Raw genomic sequence first — 27,397 nt, forward strand, 5'->3', positions numbered from 1 at the left:
CCAAGTTGCGGACTCCAAAATATCGAATTTAATGATAAAATGAAGGTTTCGGAGTGTGATTTCCATTCAAAATCAAAAATTCAAATTGTAAGTTGTAGTAGGGTACTGCCTGATGGGGTTTTGGCCAATTTCGAAGTGGAGTGTTTGAGATTTTTGAAAAATAATCGAATTTTTGCGGTTTTTTAAGGGTAAAATAGCACACTGCGCACGGGGCGGCAAGTTGAACCTTTTCTCTCTCATCCTTGCCGTGACCGATCTGAACATTTAGTATGTATTAACCTGGTATAAGATGTGACTTTTCTGAAATTTTCATGCCCATACAAAAATTTTGAGGCCTTACATTACAAAGGCAATTTCGACGCTTTTGAAGCCCAATATTTTCGGGCATTAGCCCGCTGTCGAGTGTTGAAAGCCTCACAAAGCCACTCAGGGCCCTCTGTCCAAATGACAGCAAATTCGGGAGTACCAGTCACTTTGGTCTCTTCTAATTTGAACCCAAATTTGAAACCGCCAGATATCCCGCCTTTTAATGGGAGATTTGAAAAATTCAGACCGTTTATGGAAATGTTCGAAGCGATAATTGTTAATTGATTCGGATAGAGTTTTGACACCGATCCAAAAGTTCCATTTCCTGCGACATTCTCTACAGGGTGAAGCGGAAAAGCTAATTGAAACATTGCAATTTACAGCGAAAAATTATCCAGTTGCTTTAGAAACTTTAAAAAATCATTATGAAAACGAAAAATAAAGAGTATTCGAAATTGTTCAAAGAGTGGCTGAACTTCCAAGAGTTGATTCGTCAGACTTCAAGTCTGTGAAACTTTTGTCTTTTAATTTTTCACAGGCCAAACAACTTGAAAACATTGTTAAATTGCCTTTCACCTTTATCACAGGAGGATGTAAGATGTGCATAACCTCAATCTTGCTTGCTGATAACGGCCATCTTGTTTGTTTATTTACGGCCCTAAGAGCACCGTGTCAGCCTATTCGCTCGCGACCAATGAAAAACCGGAGCAGAAATGGCCATACTCTGTCTATAAAGGTACTCCAGTCTGGATAGGGTGCACATAGTAAACAAAGTACGTAGCATCTTTTCGTTTCAGACACATCGTGCCATCAGTAGAATCATAAAAGAAAACTCACAACGAAAAAGGTACCTAGAGAGAGAGAGAGGGATTCATGAAAAATTAAGAATAGATAGTCACATTTGGAAGCATTATTCCTCGGGCAGCATGAAATTGAAAACGTTTCGTGCGTGCGATAAGAAAACCATTCAAGAAGTTATATTGTTATTAAATTCAGAAATAATATGACAAAGAAAAAGAGACAGGAGCCAGGAGAAATTGAAATTGCAATGCTACTGCTCAAATCCGATCCTAAATTTCCAAACAAAACAATAACCTAACCTCTATCTATGCCAATCTCTCTGCGTAGCCAATGAGAATTAGGCATTACGTCAAGTGACCCAACTTTGTCACGATTTTCATATTGACCTGAGGTTTTTTTTCTGTGACGTACAGGGTGTGCCAAAAATATAGATCCTTCTTATTGATGTCTCGAAAACGAATACAGATAATTGACTTGCGGTTTGAACCTTGGAACGAAACTTCCTTCAAAAAAGATGGGCCGCTTTCGAGTGGGGGGGGGGGGGGGGGGGTCGGGGGTGTGACGGTAATTTTTCCCGTCACTTAAGTTTCGAATAAGTAATCACCTAGGAAATTTTGTTTAATTTTAAACCGTGCCCAGCGGGTCGATTATTGAAATTTAAACCAGCCCGATAAGACATCGAATTGCGAGATATTGCATGGTTAAGATAGGGCTATGTCTTGTCGTGTCGGGCTGACATAGTTTCAATAATCGGGCCGCTGATTTAATGATATGTAAAAATTTCGATGGTTACAGCTGCCGCAAGTGATTGCGACAGTAGCGCATTCTGTAGAGACGGTGAAGTAGTCGGGTACAAGAGGTTCCAGATCGCTCCGCGAGAGCGCTCGAGTGGCGCGCGGCGGCCGACCGGTGTACTGCAGTACTCCGCTACTTCACCGTCCCTACAGAATGCGCTACTGTCGCAATCACTTGCGGCAGCTGTAGCCATCGAAATTTTTACATATCATTAAATCTGGGCACGGTTTCAAAATTTCCTAGGTGATTACTTATTCGAAACTTAAGTGACGGGAAAAATTACCGTCACGGGGGGGTCGTTACCTCTTTGCCTCGCGCCCGAGAACAACTTTTAAATTTAAAATGGGAACTCTCTTTGCCTGATACTTCGTAGAAGTCATACCAAAAATACGCGATATCCTTCCGAAAAAACAAAAATATGATTTTTGTACAAAATTTCGTCCCAATCCAAAAAATGTCACTAATTACAAAAAAATAAAAAAAAAAAAAAAAAAAAAAAAAAAAAAAAAACAGGCACCCAAAAATATGATGGCAATACCGTTTGGATTCATCATTTAAAAGGAAATGATATCAAAACGGCCCAATTTTCTTTTTCATGCCCATGCAATATACCATACATCCCAACATTTTTCAAAAAAAAAAAAATTAAATACCTTTAAGGTATGATGACTTGAACACATTTATTTGATCCATCGCTTTAAAGGGGTATGATATCAAATCGGCCCAACTTCTCTGAAATGTACCCATCTCTGATCAATAACTTTGTCGAGACCTTCCATCCCTGAGGAGACACTGATCATTATTTGACCTTTAGTATATGTCCTTGTTTAGATGCCAAAGAGGTCCTTATGAGAACTGTAATGCATTTTTTTTCTTTAAAGAGATAAAAAACAAAGAACCGTCATATAATTGAAAAAAAATTCGAAGAAAAAAAAAAGGAATGGGCCGGCCGGCACGTACAAAAAAAGCGAGGAAAAATAGATACATGGGTATGCCCCAACACTTTGGCATGGGTGACCGACCCGGTCTTGCCAACATCCATGAACTTGTTAAGAGAGAAGCATTTTAAGTAGGACTTAGTAGGCACATAATATTCGCAATAATACGCCAAGGTTCAGTAGTTTGTAAGGCGTTCTATCAGAAACAAACAAGGAACATGGCATGGCTTGAAAGTTGTTAAGTTGTTCACTCATGTGTGAATATCTTTCAGTCTATCTTTCAATGACGATTTCAAGTAAGACTGATCCTCTTTTTGACGATGATACTTGTTCATGTATATGCAAACGATAATCACCCTACTATCTACCACTCGTATGTACGGCCGGCCGGCCCATTCCTTTTTTTTCGAATTTTTTTTCAATTATATGACGGTTTTTTGTTTTTTATCTCTTTAAAGAAAAAAAATTCATTACAGTTCTCATAAGGACCTCTTTGGCATCTAAACAAGGACATATACTAAGGGTCAAGTAATGATCAGTGTCTCCTCATGGATGGAAGGTCGACAAAGTTATAGATCAGAGATGGGTACATTTCAGAGAAGTTGGGCCGATTTGATATCATACCTCTTTACAGCGATGGATCAAATAAATGTGTTCAAGTCATCATACCTTAAAGGTATTTAATTTTTTTTTTTTTTTTTTTTTTGAAAAATGTTGGGGTGTAAGGTATATTGCATGGGCATGAAAGAGAAAATTGGGCCGTTTTGATATCATTTCCTTTTAAATGATGAATCCAAACGGTATTGCCATCATATTTTTGGGTGCCTGTTTTTTTTTTTTTTTTTTTTTTTTTTTTTTTTTTTTTTTTTTTTTTTTTTTGTAATTAGTAACATTTTTTGGATTGGGCCGAAATTTTGTACAAATATATTTACAAGAAATATTGAAAATAGTTTTTTAAAAATGCTTTTGAAATAAATTTCAAAATACATTTTCAAAATGTATGAAAACTTTTGGTATTAATATATTTTTAAAATATTTTTGAAAATATATTTACAAAACATAATACAAATACTATTAGCTGCTTCAGCTCGCTACGCTCGCTTGCGCCGCTAGGCGGGGGTTTCGCCTCCTGGACCCCCAGTCGCTCGCTCCGCGAGTGAATGTTAGCTAACAAATTTTGCGACAACAAGTAATTGGAGGACTTCCTGGAAGCAAAATGATAAATTCAAAAACAAAGAATAAGAAACTAATAATGATGATTACCTACTTCTAGAAAAAGAAACATCCTTGAAAAATAAAAAAAAACACTCCTGGAAAAGAAAATCAAAAAACTTTGTAAAAATTTAGCGGCACGAAAGGGTAAAGATTAATCACCAATTCTCTTGGAGGAACACATGAGCTGTTGTAAGACAGTTAATTATAAATAAAATCTGTGCTGCCGTAAAAAGGAAGATTATGTATGTATGTATGAGCCGCTTTTACGGTGCGCTTGGGCGATCTGCGACGCCTATTCTCCACAGGAATCTGTCATGGCAGAGATCCTCCGGAAGCTGGCATCTCTCCATCTCTTCATGGATGCTCTCTACCCACCGTTTGGCTGGACGCCCTCTCCGTCGCCTACATGGGGGGACCCACTCCAACACCTTCTTCGGCAACCTGGTATCAGCCATTCTCTGCACATGCCCATACCATACCAATTACTTGGTCATGATATGGTGCACAATCGTCCCCTCAACGCCCATTATCTCTCGGACACGTTCATTCCTGACACGTTCATTCCTGACACGTTCTCTCCTCGAGATTCCAGCCGATCTTCGCCAGAAATCCATCTCGGTCGCCTTGAGCATTTCTTGGGTCCGCTTCTTCAACTGCCACACTTCACTGCCATAGGTGATAATAGGCTTGACAACCGAGTTATAAATTCTCTTCTTGCTGTCTTTGGAAATCCTTTGGTCCCAAAGGATCCCATTAAGCATGGCGATGGCTTTCCTTCCTAGAAGATTACGGTCCCGAATGGCCTGATCCAGCTTTCCATCCGAAGTCAGCTTCACCCCCAGGTACCTACTTCTATTGTTCGCAACTTTCTATACAAGGTGAGCGAAAAGTCCCCGACCCCCCCTCTAACTTTTGAACGAATTGAGCTAAGGAAATGAAACTTTGGGAATGTTCCTACCTCAAAGGGGACCATCTTTTGAGGGGGTCAAAATGTTGGTCCCCCCCTCAGGGGGGGGGACAGGGGCCCCCCAACTTTGTTTTTCAAACGGCAACCCCTATCTTGTGATACCTCATTCGAAAGAGCATAAAACACTAAGAATTTTGGCGCAAACCTCAGATCAATATCTCAATTTTTGACCGAGTTATGATAGGTCAAAGGTCAAATTTGACCTATTTTCAAAAAATCATAACTCCGGTTCAAATTATCGTGAAGAAAAAAATAAAACGGGAAAATTTACCAAATTGTGTTCGCTTTTACGTAAAAATTACAGAAATCACTTCGATTTAATTTAAGGGGGGGGGGCTCGGACCCCCAAATACGTCAATTCAAAGGTCATTCAATTTTCCCACGAAATAAGCCAATTTCCTCTGGAATTGCCTCTACATTATCTCAGTAAGGTCAAAATCAGTTCAACATTACGTTGGAAAGTCCCCAAATTTCGGGAAAAGTTAAAAAAACGAAATTTAACGAATTTGACCGTTTAAATTTCGTTTTTTTAACTTTTCCCGAAATTTGGGGACTTGCCAACGTAATGTTGAACTGATTTTGACCTTACTGAGATAATGTGGAGGCAATTCCAGAGGAAATTGGCTTATTTCGTGGGAAAATTGAATGACCTTTGAATTGACGTATTTGGGGGTCCGAGCCCCCCCCCCCCCCCTTAAAATTAAATCGAAGTGATTTCTGCAATTTTTACGTAAAAGCGAACACAATTTGGTAAATTTTCCCGTTTTATTTTTTTCTTTACGATAATTTGAACCGGAGTTATGATTTTTTGAAAATAGGTCAAATTTGACCTTTGACCTATCATAACTCGGTCAAAAATTGAGATATTGATCTGAGGTTTGCGCCAAAATTCTTAGTTTTTTATGCTCTTTCGAATGAGGTATCACAAGATAGGGGTTGCTATTTGAAAAAAAAAGTTGGGGGACCCCTGTCCCCCAAAATTTTGACCCCCTCAAAAGATGGTCCCCTTTGAGATAGGAACATTCCCAAAGTTTCATTTCCTTAGCTCAATTCGTTCAAAAGTTAGAGGGGGGGGGTCGGGGACTTTTCGCTCACCCTGTATGTTGACCATCCTCCAGGACTATGCTTTGCTGAGCACCTCCGACTGACATCTTTTTTGTCTTACGGACACTAACCTCAAGGCCCCATTTGCGATACTCCTCCACCAACTTCCGGGTCATATACTCTGCGTCATCGTGATCTTGACTTATGACTACCTGGTCGTCAGCAAAGCATAGCGTGAACAGTGTTTCTTGGCCATTCAGAGGGACGCCCATGCCGGCACACTTTCTTTTCCATTCCTTCAGAACGTGCTCTAGATATATCTTAAACAGCGTCGGTGACAGACAACATCCCTGCTTAAGCTCCTTGGTGACAAAAAAACCGTCTGAAAGCCTTCCTTGGCACTTAATTCTAGCAAAAGCCCCCCGATAAAACTGCTTGACTGCCCCAATAAGTCCCTTACTAAAACCAGTTTCTTCTAGGACTTCCCAAAGTTTCACAAGAGGAACACTACCATAAGCCTTTTCAATATCCAAAAACGCTAAATGAAGCTCCTGGCCAACAATTCTCTTCTTTTCGGTTAACTGGGTAACACAGAACAGATGATCAGCGGTAGACCGACCAGCCCTAAAACCTGCTTGCTCCTCCGCCTCGAACGGGGTCCACTCTTCTTCGATCTTCGCTTTGAACACTTTTCCATACATTTTACTTATCGTTCCGGTTACCGCTAACCCTCTGTAGTTCCCACAGTCATCCTTCCTTCCTTTTTTGTGCGACGCTGTTATCCAGGCCTCTTTTCATTCTTTCGGGATGTCATCACCATCAATGCACTTCTGCAGCACCCTGGTAAAAATGATAGGTTGATATCAGTTATAATCAGTAGCGGAAATGAACTGATATTAACTGATTTTAACTGATATCGACGATTACCAACTGATACCAGTTGAAAGTCTACAGATACTTGATGAGTAACAGTTGGCACCAGTAGAGGTTACACTGATACCAACTGATACCAGTTGAAAGTCTACAGATATTTGATGAGAGTCAGTTGGTACCAGTAGAGGTTGTACTGATACCAGATTATACTCAATAGATCTATGTTGAGCCTCAATAGGTAACAGTTGAAATTTGCTACGTATCACTTGAGGTTCAATTGATATCGGTCCAGCATGAACTGACATCTGTTGAACATCAACTGATCCAAACAGAAATTCAATAGACGTCAATTACAAGTTTAAAATTAGTCCAATGAGGCTACGTATGCATTTTAACAGGACGATCTGGTTGGCATGTTTGACAAGGCCCACTAAGCCACTTCATCAAGGCATCTAAACTTCAGGGCCACTACATCAATAGAGATATTTAAGTATATTATTTTAATCCCTTTTCCATTCAATTTTTTTCTACGGTAGGTAAATGCATTATTTTATGGTTTTAAAATCTCGAATACCTAATGCTGATTATTTGAAATTCTACGGCCGTTCAAAGATTATGTCACTTGCTAAAGAAAGGAGGAGTTTAAGGACAGTGCAATACGTAGGTGGGTACCCAGCGCTGCTTGCTGTTACACAAAAATCGGTCCTTCACACCAGTTCCATGGGTTTGTCGGAGCATGGATTTTATAACAAAAATTCTGTGCGATGCCTACTTCGATTTGTTGTGATTTTGATCAGGAGAATCCCCCATGTAAAAGGGGGTATAATGTGTAATTTTTGAGCCGCTCCCATCGTAACTTATCTCATATTACTAGATACTATATTTGGTTGATATCATCCCCAGTAAGAATTTTTTCCCCCTAAAAAAAAGAGATACATTTTAACCTTTTTTTTTTTCTAAATAAGCCGTAAATATCAATACAAAACATGTAATATTTATCCCATGGTTGACGGCTCTTAGAACGCTTTCACGTTTAAAAAAACATAAATTTATATACATTTCTATCTTTTTTACGTAAAAATGTCCTTAGGGCGTTAACCATGGAATCAATTGTAGATCTTTTCAATTTTTTCCTCACGCCTGGTAAAAGTACGTAAAAATATTGGAAATTACAATAACATTTACTTACGTAAAAAATATATTAAAAATAACGTAAAACTGAAGAAAAATAATCTTGGTAAATCAAGTGTTTACATGAATTTCACTTCAAATTCATATCAAAAAATGTAAAAAGAAAAAAGATGTGATTTCGAGGAGACTAAACATTTTTCATATAAAATTTACATGAATTTAAGTAAATGATTTCCTTACCGGCGACAACTTGAGCCTTTTTTTTAACATAATTTCATCACTGCACAAAAAGAACGTGGCAAAAACACGTAAAAATTATCTCGATCATTTTTTTTCTTAACTGATAATTCATATAAAGACATATTATAATTTCTTCAACGCTCACCACTCGCAAATATTTTTTTCCATAATTTACACGTAAAAATTACATGAAAAGAATGTGACGAAAACACATAAAATTACCTTGATCAATTATTTTTTCCACATTAAATTCATATAAATATGTTAATGAAATTTTTTTGACCCACCCGCAATAAAGATTTAATTATTTGTTTTCAAATTTTTTTCATGATTATTTTCAAGTTCTTATAAGTTGATTATTGATTTTTCATCATTTCATCTTTTTTTACATCTTTAATTATTATTTTTGGTTTCGCATTTTGTGTTTCTTAGTCTCATCTTTAAGGAAAACATAACTTGTAAAACTTCACTTACATTTTAAGTGATTAAAAAATAAAATGAAAAAATTAAGTGTAGATTCAAATTCAACACAAAATCATCACTCTCTGTCAAATTGATTCTAGTGGGGGCCCTGAAATGGCGAAAATACGTCTATTTTGATCGCATGCGCGGATAGAGTAGTGGCTCTGTCTCTTGGACGATCACCAAAGTTAAGCAACGCCGAGTGTAGTTAGTACTTAGTTGGGAGACCGTATGGGAATGAGCGCTGCCTGCTAAGCCTCGTGTCAGAAATACGAGAACGGTAATTCCCAGCAGCGCTCTCTGGTCGTCAAATCGTGAGATAAACGTGAGAAACTGAATAAATACGTAAAATTACACAAGCAGATAGTGCGTTTTTAATTTATGTCTTATCAGTTGATACATGGTACCAACTGATACCAAGTATCATTTCAGCAGGCTGATTATTTACTTCCCTCATCTATTGACCTTGATGGATGCGGGCTGCGGATCTATGAGACAGAGATTCCGAGCGATTCAGAACTAATTTCAATAGATCCAGCTATAGATCCACTGATAGATGCGGATCCCCGGCCCTAAGGCAGTAGATGCGGTGACATCTATTAAAACTGTGCTTCTGATTGGCCGACTGGTATTGCCGCGGCGGGATTCGAACCCACCATCGCTCGGGTTGGTAGCGACTGAATATCGACGCCGCTATCCACTGCGCCACGGTAGCTGATAAGACGGAGTTGAGTAAAACACGATAAATGATCTATTTGGAGGTTAGGTTTCCTACGCGCTTCTTCTTCTTCACTCGGTGAATCAAGGTGTCTGATTGGTTAGAACGATTATTTTCATCTCAAAGCAATCGTTCAACACTGTATTCCAATGAGCCTCTAGACAGGGTAAGAACTGGAGGCTCTAAGCACATGAATCTGCATCAGAATTTCGCGTAGAATTCAATGGTACAAACGGGAATTCATGAAACCAACTAATAAGCGAGATATTTGCGTAAATAGACTGCGCATTTTTGTAAATCCCGCTCGCCTAATATACGAATGACGTCACATTTGTAGCCAATAGGATTGTCGCAGCGCTGCGCAGCGCCGACTGAGCATCGGCCATCGAAAACGTCCAACGCTCCCAACGCCGGGATCGTAAACAAACGAAAATTGATAACAGGAAGGACCCAAGCACCCAAGCAACTCGAAATCTTTTAATTTTCATTAATTACAGTCCATGTTCGACTTCAAGAAAGCATTTGACAACCATTTTCCTCGTATTTTATAACCTGGAGCCACAGCCTATCGGCTCATTGTAATGTGCACTCTGAGAATCAGTTCCACAAGTCCAAACCCTGACATTCTTTTCTTTGACCATTCTCTTTTCATTCTCGCCACAATTTAAGTGTTATGCAGTTTCTTTATCTAAAATATGTGGTCTTGAATTCATTCAGGAGTCAGAAGTTTACCTTTCTTTTAGTATTACAGCCCTTTGACCCCTCAAACTTCACCGATATGACCTCATGTAGTTCAAGGTTTCTCTGGCCCGAACCGAGTGATTACACATCTGAGGTGTGTCTCATGGTTCTTCAAATTAGCAGTTTAGAACTAAATTAGGGACTACAGTGACTCAATCCAGTTCTGCTTTCTTGTTCAATGTTTGTCATCAGTGTCTGTTCTTTTACGTGACCAATCTAGTGCATGCACTGTTACGCTATAAGTACAGGTATTATTGCTTTTTTCCTGCTGTCAGACCTTTTTCTTAAGCCTGCTGATTCACCACAGAATCTGCCCTAGTTGTGTAAATAATTTGGTGTGTAGTTATTGAGTTAATACCTCCTTGCGGTGATGCAAACTTTCTCAGATCCGTCATAAGTGGGTATTGCATTTAGACGATCACTCGGACCAGATGAAATCACTGCTTTAGCAGCTTCAAATTTATACTTTGATCTCTGATTCACTAATAAATAACACTTTACGGTGTCATTTATATTTAATCAGTTCAAAGCTAATTCGACAATGAATCATCAATGGTCCGATCGAAAAAGGAATTTTCTGGTGCGTGCTACGGCTGAATCGACATTACCTACAACTCAACTTTCGAAAGCATGAACCTTAGAAAAATTCATCAGGAACTGGTACTTGGTAAGTAATAATTATGTTAGCACTCTCCTATTTCTGAAGGGATGTGTGTCCTGTAAATTTCAGAATATACTCTCCTGCCATATATCTAAAGAGGAATACAACATCTCAAGTGGGTGAAGTTATAAAATTGTGGAAATTGGTCATTTAAAGGGCTTTTCTGCTCGAAGGCATGACTGAACCAATCTGAAAGCTGTGAGTTACCAATGATGGAGGGTCCAAGGTGTCTTCCCTGCTTTAAAAGATAAGGAATTGTGCCTCAGGTCTTAAATGCTATTGGGAATTCCAAACATTGTGAATTCAAATGCACGCTACACTTCATCAATGAATATGGAAATTTGTCTCAGAGAGAATCTGATAAGACCATTCTGGTAGTTATTTATTCCTGGTTTCTTAATTTCAGAATTTTTGTATTCTAGTTATCATCAAATGCTAATCAACAGATATTGCACAAAACAGTTGCTAATTATTTGAGGATTCATTTCTTAATCAGTATGTTTTATGTGTTTCATGCAGCGACGAGCCTTACTGAATTTCATGAAATGAAGTGATCACACCTACTTACCTGCAACATAGTTAGATCATCCTCCAAGCGTTAAGAAAATATTTTTCCTCTCTTTTAAGAATTCAGGGCGAGTAAAACCTGCTCAACAAAAGTTTGTGTAAGATTGTTCCATTCAAAATCACCTAAGAATCATTTCAATGGTAAAGTTGCCAACGATTCCTATTGGAAGTCGTTTGGTTCACTGAATTTTTCAGGTACCGAAAGATGAAAGGATCTTGAAAAGTCATAGAATTTTATCCCACCATGAAAACAAGTTGGGAAAAACAGTTCAGATTGACCAGGGATGACATTTGTAACATTTACTTCTCAAACCAATCTAATGGCCAAACATAGGTATCATTTGCAAAACGTGTAAATTACATATCCTGAATACGTTGCTCAAACTTTCTACATCCAGTTCAGATTTTCAAAGGGAAGCAAGTCAGCATATTGTTTGAATTAATTACTGAATTTTCTGCCCATGTAGAGGAAAAATATCACATTTCAGAGATTTTGTTGAATGATTTTTTAATTGAGAAATTAAGAGGAACAGGAAGTCTGAAACTTTGTGAATTTAGGTAAGTGGTTTCCCAGTTTAGCCTTGTCATTAACATCCTCTTTTTGCCATGAATGATTATCCACAAACATACGCATACTCACACTAACTGTCCAACAACAGATCCGTATGTACCCTGGTGATACCTTAGTAACTTCAGATATCTTACCTTTTGAACTACTTGAATGGTTGAAAAATATTTTCACTTCAAGACGGATGGTCATGTCCTGATCGAAGCTTTCGAAAATTGAATGTAGTGTCGATTCAGCCGTAGCACGCACCAGAAAATTCCTTTTTCGATCGGACCATTGATGATTCATTGTCGAATTAGCTTTGAACTGATTAAATATAAATGACACCGTAAAGTGTTATTTATTAGTGAATCAGAGATCAAAGTATAAATTTGAAGCTGCTAAAGCAGTGATTTCATCTGGTCCGAGTGATCGTCTAAATGCAATACCCACTTATGACGGATCTGAGAAAGTTTGCATCACCGCAAGGAGGTATTAACTCAATAACTACACACCAAATTATTTACACAACTAGGGCAGATTCTGTGGTGAATCAGCAGGCTTAAGAAAAAGGTCTGACAGCAGGAAAAAAGCAATAATACCTGTACTTATAGCGTAACAGTGCATGCACTAGATTGGTCACGTAAAAGAACAGACACTGATGACAAACATTGAACAAGAAAGCAGAACTGGATTGAGTCACTGTAGTCCCTAATTTAGTTCTAAACTGCTAATTTGAAGAACCATGAGACACACCTCAGATGTGTAATCACTCGGTTCGGGCCAGAGAAACCTTGAACTACATGAGGTCATATCGGTGAAGTTTGAGGGGTCAAAGGGCTGTAATACTAAAAGAAAGGTAAACTTCTGACTCCTGAATGAATTCAAGACCACATATTTTAGATAAAGAAACTGCATAACACTTAAATTGTGGCGAGAATGAAAAGAGAATGGTCAAAGAAAAGAATGTCAGGGTTTGGACTTGTGGAACTGATTCTCAGAGTGCACATTACAATGAGCCGATAGGCTGTGGCTCCAGGTTATAAAATACGAGGAAAATGGTTGTCAAATGCTTTCTTGAAGTCGAACATGGACTGTAATTAATGAAAATTAAAAGATTTCGAGTTGCTTGGGTGCTTGGGTCCTTCCTGTTATCAATTTTCGTTTGTTTACGATCCCGGCGTTGGGAGCGTTGGACGTTTTCGATGGCCGATGCTCAGTCGGCGCTGCGCAGCGCTGCGACAATCCTATTGGCTACAAATGTGACGTCATTCGTATATTAGGCGAGCGGGATTTACAAAAATGCGCAGTCTATTTACGCAAATATCTCGCTTATTAGTTGGTTTCATGAATTCCCGTTTGTACCATTGAATTCTACGCGAAATTCTGATGCAGATTCATGTGCTTAGAGCCTCCAGTTCTTACCCTGTCTAGAGGCTCATTCTGCTGATCTATTGCTCATCCATCGGATAGCTCACAGTGTAGAATCACAAATAGTTTGATCATAGATGCGCGATAGATGAGATTTGCAGATCTACAGCCGAGATCTATGAAAGTAAATAATCAGTCTGCAGATCTGTTGATACTTCGAACTGCCACCACTTATCAGTTTAGATCAGTTGAAGCCATCAACTGACCCGATCTCAATTGATGTCTACTGATGCTCCGCGCCAAAACACCGTTGACAAACTCATACACCGTCAACTGATCATTTTTACCAGGGCAAATCCCTGAGATGGTTAACCAACTTGCCAGTCCCACATTTAATTAACTCGGCTGGAATGTTTCCTGGCCCAGGAGCTCTTCCATTCATCAATTCCCTGATTGCTTTGACCACCTCCTCAACTCGAATTTCCATTGAGTGATCCTCGACTATATTTTCAGCATTCCCCGTTTGAAACTCTGGTCGTCCTTCCGTCAATAATTTACTAAAATGTTCGTCAAGCTGTGAGATTGTTATCGGAGACATAATGTCCCGTTTCATGTCCCTTCTTAGGCCTTTGATCAGCTTCCAGCTCTCAGCACTCTTCCTTCCCCCCACCCAAGTAGCATTTTTCAACGTAAAAATTGATATAATGTATCAATTTATAGGTATAAAGTTGTTAAAAATATTGCAATAATATAGCTATAAAGTAGCAATTCTCAGTCAACATTTGGACGATTTTTCCCGATTTCGTCAGGTCAGATCGATAAAAAAAATCTATACTTAATAGCAATGTCATTGCTATTTGTGGCGGTGCCAAATGGTTTTAGGAAAATTGAGGAATTTATCAGTCTACCCTAATTTTTACAACGTTGCAGAATCCATTCGAAAATCCGATCTTGCCGGAATTGACAGGAAATTCATGATTCAATCATCCAGCACCCTTTAAATTCTTCTGTCCGAGGCGGGATTAGAACGCGCAACCTTCGGATTACTGCCGTGCGCCGCCTTTACCGTTTGAGCTAGCCAGGCTACCTGTCGGGTGCCTCACTTTTCACACATTATGTAGCTCCGACATGAAACAAAACCCTTAACGGCGCATTTGCATGAAATAAAAAATTCAAAGAATTAAAAGTAACAAAAACAGAAACGAAATAAAAGGAGGAAAGAAAGGCATGAAAGAAGTAAAATTAAATTTCCCAGAACTTGGTTAAAAGCATAGACGATATTTATTTTGATTGACTGGAAATTCAAACCTTTTAAAAAAGCATTGAAATGTTGAAAGTTTCAGATTTATCGAGTTTGAGCTATTTCGAGAAGACTAAATTGAGGAGAAATGGTTGTTTCATCAAATTGTTGCGATACATTCCTGCATTCATGCTAGAGATTTGAAAACAAGTTACGGAAAGGAACACGCGGGAGTTTTTCATTATACTTAATAGCAAGATTATTGCGATAATTTTTGCGCCTTGCAATTAGCAGATTGGCAACAGGTGACACAACCAATAATCGGAATTTATTGCTACATCAAAGCAACAATATAGCAATAATTTCGGCTCCTTCAAATGAGGGAGTAGGCAATACGCATGGCAAATATAATATAGCAACATTCCTACGATTTTATGTCCTTCTATAGGTATCCTTGCTACTTGGGAGGTATGTGTCAATCCTTGAGCAGTTGGTCTCCCAAGACTCGTTTTTCTTCCTGGTGATTAAAAGCCCTGGTAAAAAAGACGACTACGCTGCGACTATGCTGCGAATACATAGCATAGCCGTGTGCATATGTAAGAAGTCGCAGTGTAGTCACATGGTTGTCAAGGGTAGTCATCAGTAGGCGCAGTGTATTCGCAAGGTAGTTGCAAGGTGGTCACCGGTTAGTAGTCGCCATGAATGTGTAGTTGCAGAGCAATAGTGGGTATCCGCAAGCATAGGTGCATATGTTTATGTACCTACATTTACCCGCTAGACATGTGACTACACAACTCTGGGACACTTAGTTGTGCAACTACATATTAACATCACCTTTACATTATGCCTCAGACTATGATTTAATTACAGCATACCGATGGTGAAACTGCCACACCAGCCAGATAGCACCCAATGTTCTGAGAATATTCCAACAATGTTCCTACATTTTGAGCAGCATTTTAATAATCAGAGAATATTCTGTATCAGCAGCTAAACTCAGAATATTCTCAGAATGTTCATCATCTTCCACTACGCATGTGTAGGAGAATCCTCCAGCTACATTTGCATCATGCAAGGTAACAACGGATGACGTATGTTATGCGAACATGCTCAATAAAATAGAAAATGAACAAAAACCACTCACCAACTAGCTCGAATCAGTAATCCACTGGGTCAGGAAAATCCACTTGACAACAATTAATCCAAATTTCCAATTAGAACTGGTGTTAGTACACAGAGAAACACTTGAAAACACTATGGGTGCATTGTAAAAAAATCTTAAGCACTCTTTAGCGTAAGTGAAAAATTAGCACCATGATTTAATAGCTGATCAATACAGAACAGCACTCTCAGAAAAGCTCTGACACAACACCATTTTTCAGTTTATTTTTACTTCTAGGAGAAAAATGCATTTTTCAAAAGATCCGACATCATCGGCCATCGCTCGTCAGCAATGAATGAGATAAAAATAAAGCTTAAATAATTTCACAATTTACTCCGATCATTGATGATATTAAGGTAGCCATTGATTCTCTACCCGACGTCCTTATCACATATAACAAGGAAGGTCAAGAGCACAGAGCAAATGGCACTAAGCAGCGCGATGCACATGTGATATCGCAAGTTCCGGAAGTGTCGATCTGCAAAAATACAAAGCGAGAAACAGATCATCATATTGATCCACCTACAATTAATGACCGTCAATAGAGACAGACATTCAAATACGTTATAATAAATAAGCCACCATTTGTTAACAGAACAAAGTTTTCGTGAGAGTGAGACCCTTCCGTCTGGAGGGACGAGGACCTTCCTTGGACCTTTCCTTCCGAGAAACACTTAAAAATGGACCACTTTACTACTTACAGGTCTGAGCTGCTGAATGAATTACATTACACTAGTCAATAAAATTTTAAACTCACGCCCTCACCGTCGAATGTTGACGGATGACCTGATCTATCGCTGAATATACATAAGTAGGATGAGAAGTTGGCACATCTGAAAAGCTGAGCGGTCATTTTTGTTTCAGCTCTAGTAGTATTTTAAAATTTAACAACTATCTGTTGCCTTAAAAGGGAAGAAATAAGTGCAACACCAGCGCACCACTGCAAATGTGCGATTTGTCAAATTTCTAGGGATGAGGTGTTTCAAGTTTTCGCTAATAAATTAGCCAGCCAATTCAAGAAAATGACAGAGGATACGCAGTGAGGATGCCTTTCTGTAAGTCAGTATATTGAACGGACGGGTGAAAGAACTGTTGTCTCACAGTAGCTAGGTAACAGTCGGCAAACTATTTGGGCAAGTAGAGAGTTCTCAATTTTTAATTTGAATACTTGGAATCAATAGATGCCATTAGACTGAATTGAAGTACGCAAGGGTGTGATGATGAAAAATTACTTACTGATTGTGCCAATTTTTGAGTAAAAGGACTAAAAGGAAAAAGGTAGAACCAGTAGAGCTCTTTGGAACAAATGTGGGAGATAAACATTAATATTAACAAAACATAACATAACCTAACACTTGTCAAGGTGTTCCTGGTGTTCCTGGAATAATCGTTCCTTGCCGATACTTCAAGGGACGTATATATTTATCAAAATAATTATCAAAGAGAATTATCAGCAGAATAATTCAAAGCAGAGATTAAAGTACAAAAACTGGCATTCTTAAATGCTTTTAGAGGCTGATTTTCATTTTCATACGAAACCCGGATGAAAAGTCAACAGTTGGAACGGTCCACCGCCCAACTATCCGGTATCCAACTTGGAACACTAAATTCAAATTCATTTCAAATTTCAATTCACCAAGCCGACCCGACCCGTACGCAACGGTTACGGTCGACCATGCCGTTACTTTGAAAATGAAATAATTAATCCAATATTTGATCTCCTTAGTTGTTTTCGTGATTCGTATCATCGGCATCCACCTCACTGTACCTAACTTCATCAAACACAGGTAAATACTCTCCCTTCTCCTTCCACCTTTAAACTCGGGACGACGGACACACGAATGAGCCTGTCACCGATTGTCAAGCAACTGATAAAGTAACTTGAGTTGAATTTGCTTTCCCGATTTACGATTCAGTCGATTTAGGTATTCTAACTAGCAAGGTAATTGTGAATTCTATTTTCTCTGTCTGTGTATGCATTTACTACCATGTGCTATTCCTAACTGCAGTTGCAGGCTCTACTTCAAGTTGAAAAGTTTTGTTGCACCCACTTCATCTCCTGTAGGACATCTGGCAGTTATCTAATTTTAATAATATCTAGTACCACTAGAGTTGAAATAAGTATGAACCCCTCAACTTTTCAGATGTGCCAACTTCCCATCCTACTTATGTATATTCAGCGATAGATCAGGTCATCCGTCAACATTCGACGGTGAGGGCGTGAGTTTAAAATTTTATTGACTGGTGTAATGTAATTCATTCAGCAGCTCAGACCTGTAAGTAGTAAAGTGGTCCATTTTTAAGTGTTTCTCGGAAGGAAAGGTCCAAGGAAGGTCCTCGTCCCTCCAGACGGAAGGGTCTTACTCTCACGAAAACTTTGTTCTGTTAACAAATGGTGGCTTATTTATTATAACGTATTTGAATGTCTGTCTCTATTGACGGTCATTAATTGTAGGTGGATCAATATGATGATCTGTTTCTCGCTTTGTATTTTTGCAGATCGACACTTCCGGAACTTGCGATATCACATGTGCATCGCGCTGCTTAGTGCCATTTGCTCTGTGCTCTTGACCTTCCTTGTTATGTGTGATAAGGACGTCGGGTAGAGAATCAATGGCTACCTTAATATCATCAATGATCGGAGTAAATTGTGAAATTATTTAAGCTTTATTTTTATCTCATTCATTGCTGACGAGCGATGGCCGATGATGTCGGATCTTTTGAAAAATGCATTTTTCTCCTAGAAGTAAAAATAAACTGAAAAATGGTGTTGTGTCAGTGCTTTTCTGAGAGTGCTGTTCTGTATTGATCAGCTATTAAATCATGGTGCTAATTTTTCACTTACGCTAAAGAGTGCTTAAGATTTTTTTTACAATGCACCCATAGTGTTTTCAAGTGTTTCTCTGTACTTACACCAGTTCTAATTGGAAATTTGGATTAATTGTTGTCAAGTGGATTTTCCTGACCCAGTGGATTACTGATTCGAGCAAGTTGGTGAGTGGTTTTTGTTCATTTTCTATTTTATTGAACATGTTTGCATGACATATGCACTCCACAAGTTGGGTAGTCGCCAAGACAACCTCTGTGATTAGGAGGGTACGTAGTGGGAACACCCACAGGTAGTTGCACGGCTACATCTAGGTAGTCGCACAGCTACATCCAGGTAGTCGCACGGCTACATCCAGGCAGTCGCACGGCCACATCTAGGTAGTCGCACGACTACATCTAGGTAGTCGCACGGCTACCTACACCGGTTCCATTTATGTACCCTCCTAGTCGCAGGGGTAGTCGTCTTTTTTACCAGGGAGACGAACCCTCGCCTGGGCTTTCCTATACGCGCCGCGGGTGTCTGCAGTCCTAAAAGCCAGATAGTCATGGTACTTCCTACGCTTTTCTTCAATTACTTCATCTACCTCTTTGTCCCACCAGTAGGGTTTCTGTACATCCTTGCTCTCATTACACACACCCAGGGCTTCCTTCGCAGCTGAATGTATACAACTTTTGATGAACTGGTACAACTCTTCTGCAGTATTATCGAAAGTTTCTACTCCCAGTTTCTCACCCAGCCGCTTCCTGTAGAGCGCTTTCACGCTTTCATGCTGTAAGCTATCGATGTTGTAGTGCCCTTGTTCGATCTTCGTTCCTTGTGGCTGGCACTTCTGATGTTGCAAGGTACTCCTCTGCAGCCCATACATAACCGGAAATGCGATCTCCGCCTTGAGAAAATGGTGATCACTATCACAGGAGAACCCCCGGCAAACTCTTACTTGTTGAACCTTCATGGTACTCGTTTGCCTGGTGACCGCGTAGTCGATGATTGACTTCAACCCCCGAGTTTGCTGAACCCATGTGTACTTATGGATATCTCGATGTTGGTAGAATCCGTTCAGTATTTTCAACTCGTTTTGTTCACACATATCAATGATGCGTGCACCGTTGTCCTTCATCGCCTCTTCACCGAAAGGTCCAACAACTTTAGAACCATTCCTTCGTCCGGTTGTACCATTCAAATCTCCCATGATAATGACCTCCCTTGTCCTTCCAACCCGCAGAACCTCGTCGTTGAGTTGCTCAAAGAACTGATCCTTTAGATTGACGGGAGCATCATCATTCACACCATATACTCCTAACAGGGCCACCTTGTGACCATGCAGTGTAAGATGCATTCTGATGATCCGCTGGTCTACTGCTTCCCAAGTAGTTAGCCTGGTAGCACAGGTCAGATTGAAGATGTTTTTAAAATGTGTCATTGATCCGAAAAAATTTCTTTAAAACATTTCAATGAAACATCTTGAAAACATATCATGTGTCCAGACGGTTTTGAAAAGGTTTCTAAAACAACTCTATGTCACCCCTAAATTTCGTCTCACAGATCCGTCCGATAGATGTTTCTCATACCTTTTCAACACATCTCAGAGAGGTATCGGCACCGAGGCTATAAGTATCAAAAATTTTCAGACATTTGTTCTAACTAATGTCGCTGTGGAATTAGAACCATCACAGCAGGCATCCCTTGATACCAACCATGCATGAGGGCTGAATCGTTACACTTCATCATTATCAACCTATCAGAGGGATTAGAACACCTTCACTTTAGAAAAGTATACGCAAAGCACGATGTACGGTTTCAATATTCTAGATAATCCATAACTTGTGAGCTTTTATGGAGATGAACTCGATTCATACAAGGAATTAACTGTGTTAATAACCTTCACATAATTAAATGTCCAAAAAGTATAGCTTGAGACGAAAAATTAAGCTGAAATTTGGTAAAATTGAAAAATTAAACTTCAACGCCCTCTGGTGGATTCAGTTTGAACTAGGTAGGAAAAGTTTTAGAAAGGTCCTAGAAATGTTTCTATGTTATTCAATGAAACATTTCTAAAACGTGTCAAAAACATTTTTAAGTGACGTATAAATTCGAACAAAATATTCAAAAAGGTTTCAAAGACATTATATTTATTTTTAATTGAAAACAAATCCAAAATGTGTCAGATAGGTTGCTGGGAGGTGTCGTTGAGCCGTGCAGGAAAAGTATCTGACAGTACTTTGAAAAGTTGCTTGAAACAATCTGTAGATTAATTTGAAACATTTTCAGAATATTTCCAAAACATTTCACCAAACACTTCAAAATTAGAAGTATCTGAGAACATGTTGGAGATGTGTTGAAAACGTTTTTAAAAAGTGATAGTAACAATTTGAAAACATTTTGAACACATTTTAAAAACGTTGTTTTCACGTTTCTGTAAGATGAAATGAAAATATTTTTAAACTGTGTTCAAAACATGTTGTCTCTGATGAAATATTTTACATGACTCTCAACTTTGTCTTCAAAATGTTTTTAAAACATTTCATTTCCCCTCCAAATTTTTCTTTTGTAAAATGTTTTGGATTGGTTTTCAAAACATTTCTGTTGTGTTAAATGTATCCAACTTGAAAACATTTTCAAAATGTTTTGGATATGTTTCAATGAAATGTTCAAAGTATTTGCGTCATTGAAACATTTCTGAAATGTTTCTAATATGTTTCATCGAGATGAATCAGTTTCGACACAAGTGGAATGTTTCTAAAACCTTACCGATCCGAGCTGTGCTACCAGGGTATAGACGGACGCAAACTTTTCCGGATAAGTATGGCGACTCCTTGCTGTGCGCGTTGATTTTTACTGACACCACTATAGAACAGATCATAAGTTTTCTGATCCTGTGCCTTTCTTTTTCGTTTCTGTTAACACGGCGACATCTGCATTATACTTTTTTAACTCCGATATAACTTCTGTCAATTTATTAGAAATGCCCTGTACATTCCATGTCCCAAAAACCATCGTCCTTTTCCGTAGTTTGTGTCGCAAAATCCGTTTTTTTCCATTATCACCGAGGCTAGCTTTATTAGGCTTTTTAACATTAAGTTTTTTCCGGGTATCGGGGAGTTAGCCCGATGCCCCAACCCCCAACCTGGAGGACCAGGGTTTGATTTTGGAGTACCGTCTCCTAGACAGGCTGCTTTCACCACAGCTATGAGCCCTGTCTGCCCCTCTGATGAGTGGTTCCTACGCCATGAAGCCGGTGACCATCTCCACCCCCCTTTGAGGCAGGGGCTACCAGCTGGGGTCCGCAGGATTGCTAAACCTGTGACAGTACTGAGTGCAGTCCCCCATACGGTCAAAAAGGAAGATTATATCCTGAAAAATACACATCAAAATTAAGTAATTTTAATGTAAAAAAAAGAAAAAATCAAGAAAGCAAAACTCTAGACGCACTGATAAGAAACATGGACAAACCGAGAACTGATTATGAGCAATGCGATGGAGGAAATGCGTAGCAGTTGTTCCGAGTCAGACAGCATGAGGAAGGGAGTGATACTGCCTTAGGACCCATGCCAAAATAGAAGGGTGACACGTGTTGCGAGCAGGTAGGGGTGGGTTTACGTGGAGAGGGAAACGGAAAATCAGATGGTGGGACGTCTCCCAACTATATGACTCTCAACTACTAAATATGTCGTTATCAAATCGAGGTAAATTCTGCAACGTCGGCCGCGCAAATCGGAAAACCAAGGAATGACTGGCACATGTAGAACCTAAGAGATTTCATTTAAAACAAATCCGAAGTAAATCGTTCCAGTAGTTTCCGAGATCGAATTATTACAAACTGTCCAGCGGCAAAGACGCGAATATGTCGTTATCAAATCGAGGTAAATTTTTCAACGTCGGTCGCGCAAATCGAAAAACCAAGGAACGCCGGCACATCTAGAGCCTAAGAACTTTCATTTTTTTCATTTTAAACAAATCCAAGGAAAATCGGTCCAGTAGTTTCCGAGATCGAATTAGGACAAACTGTTCAAACTGAAGGTTTACAATAAAAGCCTTAGGATATTAAATATATAGATTTCAAAAAACATTATATTCAGTGCGAACACTAACAATATAAGAGAACACGCTTTCAGACGGTTTTTTTTGCGAACGGAGGGGGAGATAATCTACTTCAATTCGATATGTCAGTACCTACCGCGCACGGTGACTATAATTTTAAGTTACTATTTCTCAGAATTGTGTTTTTTAAGCTGATTTTGAAAAAAAGAATTTCACGTGTTATAGTATTCCTAGTCGTGAGTGCTGTGTAATAAAAATCTTATACATTTTAAAGTTTTTTTTTCCATGCAACTACTACGTATACTACTTACATAACTAAAGCGTCTCGTCCTTTCTTCCGTCAAAGCACAGCCCTTTTATTCTATTTCTGGATTTCTTTTCAGCTTCGGCTATTCTCTTAAACATTTTCTTCTTCTGACGTTTTGTACAACTGTAGATTCGTCCCTTGCATTAATTACCTAATTAAGCATCGACTAAGTTGCTGTGGCAATCATAGCAGCAGCTCTAATGGACACACAAGCTCCCGCAACGTCCCACTGTCAGTAATTGCAAACCGACGGTGAAACTACCAAACCACGTATCTCGGTTTGCGACGTCGCAGACTTCCTGTCATACTTTGTTTTTTAAATGAAAAACTATTTAACGTCCATTCTTGAAAATTTCTGTGATTTTTCCTCTTCGCGCGGAGAAAATTCTGTGAAAATTTCAAAAAATGATATTGATTTGGTCTACTTACTCCCAAAAAATAAAATGTGAGCGTAGATTTTTAAACACCGCAAACGAGATACGTGGTTTGGTAGTTTCACCGTCGAAACGCATTTGCCCCAATAATGATTTGGGGTTATAGTCTTAGCCACCAAGCTAACAGAGGCCCTACTCCACCTTGCGCTGACTTCAACGTCATGCATTAAATGGATAGTTGTGCCTAGCTTCTGATGATATTTTAGCAGCTAAGAATCAAGAATGGCGGTAGCCACCCCCGGTCGAGGAAAATGACGTCCTCCTAAAGTCCCGATAACAAACGGGTGGCCGACACTCTTGGTCACAGGCAACTCCCTTAATCTGAAAATTGATTCGATTTAGAATGGAATTCAGAGCAAACGGCGGCACAGATCATAATCACGGTTTACTTCGGTAAGAGCGGAAACTTTCTGCCTAAGTTCTCTTGTTGGCGAAGAAACATTGGTCGAGCTTACGTTCCTAAATTTTTTTCGTTCTTTTTGTTTTTACCTTTAGAAGTAGACAACGGTCAGAAACGAAAATCAAAACCTAGGAGGAACAGAACCACTTTCAGCAGTGAACAGCTAAGCGCACTTGAAAGAGTGTTTGAGAGAACACACTATCCGGATGCCTTTGTCCGAGAAGAACTTGCTAGGCTAGTTTCCTTGAGTGAGGCGAGAGTTCAGGTAAGTGTATTGTTTTGCCACATAAACATACCTATTGACGGCCGAAGTGTGACAACACGTATCTTCAAACTTTAGGATGTAAAAATATAGTAATATGCGCTCAAAATTATCGAGGAAGTCAATAATAATTATACTTTTCCATGCAAAAGAAAACATGTTTGTAAAAAGTACATCACAAATCACTGATAAAATCACTGGAATCACTGAATAAGTAAGTTAGCACAATTAGAAACTACTTAAAGAGAAAATAATCGAAAACAAGAGTAAAAGCCTCCTGTGAACTATTGTTTTTTTAACGAAACCGAATATCACGAATCAGCAGAGGAAGACAATGCGTGTATAACTAAGAGGATAAGCTCTAGTTATTTGCCTAGCATTCAGGTTGATTTCGATACCTTATTTGGCTTACCTAGAGGAGCCTGAAGGGAACAGGAAAAAAGGAGCCTTCAGGTAATCGAAATTTAGCTTTGGATTCGGTGCAGAGGTTGTTCCTGTTATTCAGGCCATGGCAACGGGCGAAGCCCATAAGGGTCCCGTTTCAAGTACATAATATGGGTACCAACCAACTTTGCATTTTCATGATAGGCTAGTATTCGGTAAGGCAGCCGTAAGTGCTTTCTTCTGCATTCTTTCGCTGTTGCGCTTTGGACACACAAAAAATACATTTTCAGGTTAGTAATTGGCAAGGGCGGCATTTTACGTAGGAGCACTGTTTTCATTGGCTCTCTGGAGGAAGAATGCTCCTTACGGTTGTTTTATCTGAGACCACGTCATTTTTTGCGCACTTACGGCTCTCTCACATGTGCCACATTCATACAAGGTGGACGAATTTTGATTTTTAGCTACATCAGTAATTTCATCTGGTATAGATATTATGAATTTTGAGAATTTGAGAGTTACCTACGCCTTTCTTCCAATGGGGAGAGGCGGGCAAAGTAGAATTTGGCCTTTTAAAAGATCTTTCCGTCCTATGGCGACTCTGGTAGCTGGAATTGAAACTGTCATGTTCGTGTGGTAACAGATTTGCGTAATTACTGATCGATTACCGACTGCGCCATGTCATGTTTGTGGGATTGTGAATGATGAACACTACGTGTTAGAGAGGACAAGAACAATGTCTTTCATTGATAAGACCCCACGATGATGCTAGATGCTACATGAAAACGAACATTGACAAAGGGATGATCCAACGTGGAGGATCCACAGGGTGTTAGAAAAGTCCCCTCCCCCCTCCATCTAACTTTTTACCTAATTGAGATAGAGATTTGAAACTTGGAGGATGTTCCTAGGTCAACATGAGCTACTGTTTGGCCCCCCTAAAATTTTTGGGGGGTAACGGACCCCAACTTTTTTTTCAAATGGGAAGACCCCCTTTGTGATACCTCGTTCGAAAGAGCATAAAAAAAGAATTTTTTTTGCACTAACTCGAAGTCATTATCCGAAGCCGTTTCAAAATGGCGACCGGTTAAAGTTCAAATGGCCGAAAATTGGCATCTCGACTACTTGCACATGGATTTGCTTTAAACTCGGTACCCAGGGCGTATTTTCGCACGAGAAAAACGAATTTGACGTTAGATTTTTAAAAAAAAACCCTAATTTTTCAAAATGGCGGCCAATTAAGGTCCAAAATGGTCGAAAATTGTCAAACTTGATATTTGGCCGATAGATTCGCCTGAAACTTGATATCTGGAGTAATTTTTGGCACGAGAAAAACGAATTTGACGTTACAACTCAAGTTTGTCTTTTTTCGGCTATTTTGGACCTTAACCGGCCGCCATTTTGAAAAATTAGGGTTTTTTTAAAAGTCTAACGTCAAATTCGTTTTTCTCGTGCGAAAATACCCACAGCTACCGAGTTTCAAACAAATCCATGTGCCAATAGCCGAGATGCCAATTTTCAACAATTTGAACTTTAACCGGCCGCCATTTTGAAACGGCTTAAGATAATGATTTCGGGTTTGCGCGAAAAAATTTCTTTTTTTATGCTCTTTCGAACGAGGTATCGCAAAGGGGGTCTTCCCGTTAAAGAAAAAAAGTTGAGGTCCGTTATCCCCCAAAGGGGGGCCCCCCGAAAATTTTAGGGTGCCAAAAAGTAGCTCATTTTGACCTAGGAACATCCTCCAAGTTTCAAATCTCTATCTCAATTAGGTAAAAAGTTAGATGGGGGGAAGGGAATTTTCTAACACCCTGTAGAAAAGGGGTCACGTGTCCACACCACGGGCGGCAAATATGCAATACCACTGCATCTCCCTCTCACAAATGAAATGCTTGCATTTAGGCTTAGTCTCTGAATCGTGCAGGAGTATTCACTGCTCTGCCACAGCGTGTTGTGGGTACCTACACTGTTATTATACAGGGTGGCCCAGACCTACCGTAGCAGGCCTTTTTTCGGTTAATTTGGGTCGTACGAAGTCCAGGATCACGGGGTTGAATAGGGAATTGACCCCAAGGAATCCGAATTTCATGGTCTCAGAGCCCCCCTGGCGCTCCTTGGGGGTAAAAGGGGGGTCCGTACTTCAAAAGTCAGGGTTTATGTCAAAATTTTAAAATTCTTTCATCGGAATCAGAACGTACAAAAATTTTTACCTTAAATCGACACCAAGAAATCCAAAATCGGCCTATCCATTTCCAAAATACCGACCCCTAAAGGCCCGACAGAGCCCTCTTCCAAAAAAATTCAAGTTCGTTAAATTGACGTAGAGACTCGGAAAAAATGTGTAATCATGGGTAATCGATCCCAAGGAATCCAAATGTGAGGGCCCCGTTGTCCTTAGGGAATTTTCTGATGGGGCACAGGGGTAACCTCCACACCGGTTAAATTTATAAGTTCATAGTCCCCCTGTGCCCCATCAGAAAATTCTCTGAGGACAAAGGGACCCTCAAAGGATTCCTTTGGGTCGATTACCTAAGGTTACACATTTTTTCCGAGTCTTCACGTCAATTTAACGAACTTGAATTTTTTTGAAAGGGGGCTCTGTCCCGCGCCTTTAGGGGTCGGTATTTTGGAAATGGATAGGCCGATTTTGGATTTTGTGGTGTCGATTTAAGTTAAAAATTTTCGTACGTTCTGATTCCGTTGAAAGAATTACAAAATTTTGACATAAACCCTGACCTTTGAAGTACGGACCCCCCCTTTTACCCCCCCCCCCCCAAGGGGCGCCAGGGGGGCTCTGGGACCATGAAATTCGGATTCCTCGGGGTCGATTCCCTGTTCAACCCCACGATCCTGGACTTCGGACGACCCAAATTAACCGAAAAAAAGGCCTGGTACGGTAGGTCTGGGCTACCCTGTATTGCAGGGTTGGGTCGACAAGAGATGGTTGTACAAGCGGGATCGAAGTTCCT

At 39.6% G+C, this 27,397-nt stretch overlaps 2 protein-coding genes across 3 annotated transcripts in view; one reads left to right on the plus strand and one right to left on the minus strand.

The window, feature by feature from the left end:
- Positions 1–27,397, plus strand: part of LOC109038042 (uncharacterized) — a 236,592-nt gene that overhangs the window by 44,318 nt on the left and 164,877 nt on the right. For both annotated transcript variants that reach the window (XM_072297137.1, XM_072297138.1), the window contains one exon: positions 23,884–24,053. In XM_072297137.1, the coding sequence (XP_072153238.1) occupies positions 23,884–24,053 (170 nt within the window). The remainder of the gene's footprint in view (positions 1–23,883; positions 24,054–27,397) is intronic.
- On the minus strand, positions 14,261–22,763 carry LOC140224053 (uncharacterized). The gene is made up of 2 exons (XM_072297134.1): positions 19,090–22,763; positions 14,261–15,150 (listed from the first exon to the last, which is right to left on the minus strand). Exons 1-2 carry the CDS (start codon positions 20,027–20,029, stop codon positions 15,050–15,052), a joined length of 1,041 nt encoding a protein of 346 aa, XP_072153235.1. The 5' UTR covers positions 20,030–22,763; the 3' UTR covers positions 14,261–15,049.

The sequence above is a fragment of the Bemisia tabaci genome, chromosome 2, assembly GCF_918797505.1.
Source record: "Bemisia tabaci chromosome 2, PGI_BMITA_v3".
NCBI classification, from domain to species: Eukaryota; Metazoa; Arthropoda; class Insecta; order Hemiptera; family Aleyrodidae; genus Bemisia; species Bemisia tabaci.

Coding starts and splice junctions, on each gene's coding strand:
- LOC140224053 (XM_072297134.1), bottom strand. CDS start 20,029: ATGACACATTTTAAAAACATCTTCAATCTGACCTGTGCTACCAGGCTA. Junction 15,151..19,089: donor GAAAGCCCAGGCGAGGGTTC/GTCTCCCTGGTA, acceptor CTTTTTTACCAG/GGCTTTTAATCACCAGGAAG.